This window comes from Cicer arietinum, unplaced genomic scaffold (assembly GCF_000331145.2).
Source record: "Cicer arietinum cultivar CDC Frontier isolate Library 1 unplaced genomic scaffold, Cicar.CDCFrontier_v2.0 Ca_scaffold_4664_v2.0, whole genome shotgun sequence".
NCBI lineage: Eukaryota > Viridiplantae > Streptophyta > Magnoliopsida > Fabales > Fabaceae > Cicer > Cicer arietinum.
Window position 1 is genome coordinate 1 of NW_027338313.1, and position 1,494 is coordinate 1,494.

Consider the following 1,494-nt stretch of genomic DNA (forward strand, 5'->3'; position numbering starts at 1 on the left):
AAATTTTAAAGCTAAGCAGTTTTTAGTAGAGTGTCCTACAGCCCCAGAGTGGTAATCACACACAGCATTCGAGTCATATCCTTTTGGGTAGGGTGGTTCTATAGTTTTCCCGAGACATAGTGCAACCATAGAATTGCTAACCAGATGCGGTAATAACTCTGCATAGGTCATAGGGATTGGGTCGAAATGTACGAACTTCCTCCCACGATAGTTTTTCCCCTGACTTTCATATGAATCTTGATTCCCTTGTAAGTGTTGATTTAGAGTACCTGAGATTTGTGAAGTTGCAGCAGCGTAAGGGCGACGCACGAAAGAAGGATTAGCTGGGTTTGACGCCACAAAATGGCTTTCTTCCTCATTTTTCTTATTCGCACCTGCAGGCAACTTTTTTGTGTTATTTAATCCGGTATAGCCAGAAGCAATCTTTCCGCTTTTCAATCCCATTTCTACTCTTTCACCTATGATGACGAGATCCGAAAAATTTGATGAAACGCTTCCTATCATTTTGTCATAAAACGGAGGTTGAAGAGTGTTTATGAACATGGTCACCATTTCTTTTTCAGATAGGGGGGGTTCAACCTGGGAAGCTAGTTCTCTCCATCGTTGGGCATATTCCTTGAATGTTTCATTGCCTCGTTTTGTCATATTTTGCAGCTGGATACTATCAGAAGCCATGTCGAGATTATATTTGTAGTGTTTCAAAAAGGCATCCACCAGATCTTTCCAAGAGCTGATATGAGCTCGCTCAAGGTGCATATACCAACTCAGGGAAGCTCCTGTCAAACTGTCTTGAAAGAAGTGGATTAGCAGTTTTTCGTCATGGGCACAAAAACCCATTTTTCGACAGTACATAATAAGATGGTTCTTGGGGCATGTAGTTCCCTTGTATTTGTCGAATTCAGGCAATTTGAATTTCGGAGGTATTATAACATCAGAAACAAGGCATAGGTCTGAAGCATCAAATCCATAATTGTTTCCCCCTTCGACAACTCTCAAGCGTTCTTCCAAGGCTTGCCATTTTTCTTGGGATTGATTGCTCTCGAGCGATCGAGATTCATGGTGTATGTTTAACATCACCGGCTTAGCTTCGGTAGATTTTCCTTGCGATGAAGAGCCAGGAAAGCCCGAAGTAAGGGGTGAAGGTTGCACTTGAGGGAACTCGCCAGTACCATGTTGTGGATTTGTAGCCACGACCAGTGTATTGTTGTTGGGGAGATGAGTGTCTATGGGTGGGGTATAACCTGGAGGAAGACCATAAGGTGGAAATTGTTGTGCCTTCCCTTCTTGATAATTGGTGAAAAGGTGTGGAACGACGCCCGTTGGGTGAACAAGAGTGTTTTGGGGCACCTCCTCATCTACCAAAGGATTCCCATCATTTCTATTTTCGGGTGCTTGTAAAATCTCCAAGATCTTGGTCATTTGCCCCTTGAACTGGTTCACATCTTCTCTTATTTTTGTTTGCTCTAGCTCATCCATGATTTTTGACTGGGATCG

The 1,494-nt window shown here is 43.0% G+C and overlaps 1 protein-coding gene across 1 annotated transcript; it reads right to left on the reverse strand.

Annotated features, from left to right (window-relative positions):
- Positions 1–39: 39 nt before the first annotated feature.
- On the reverse strand, positions 40–1,476 carry LOC101504490 (uncharacterized; the record flags this gene model as incomplete). The annotated part of the gene is made up of 1 exon (XM_004517049.1): positions 40–1,476. A coding segment is annotated over exon 1 (1,437 nt), but the record flags the coding sequence as incomplete, so codon positions are not given.
- Positions 1,477–1,494: the final 18 nt, after the last annotated feature.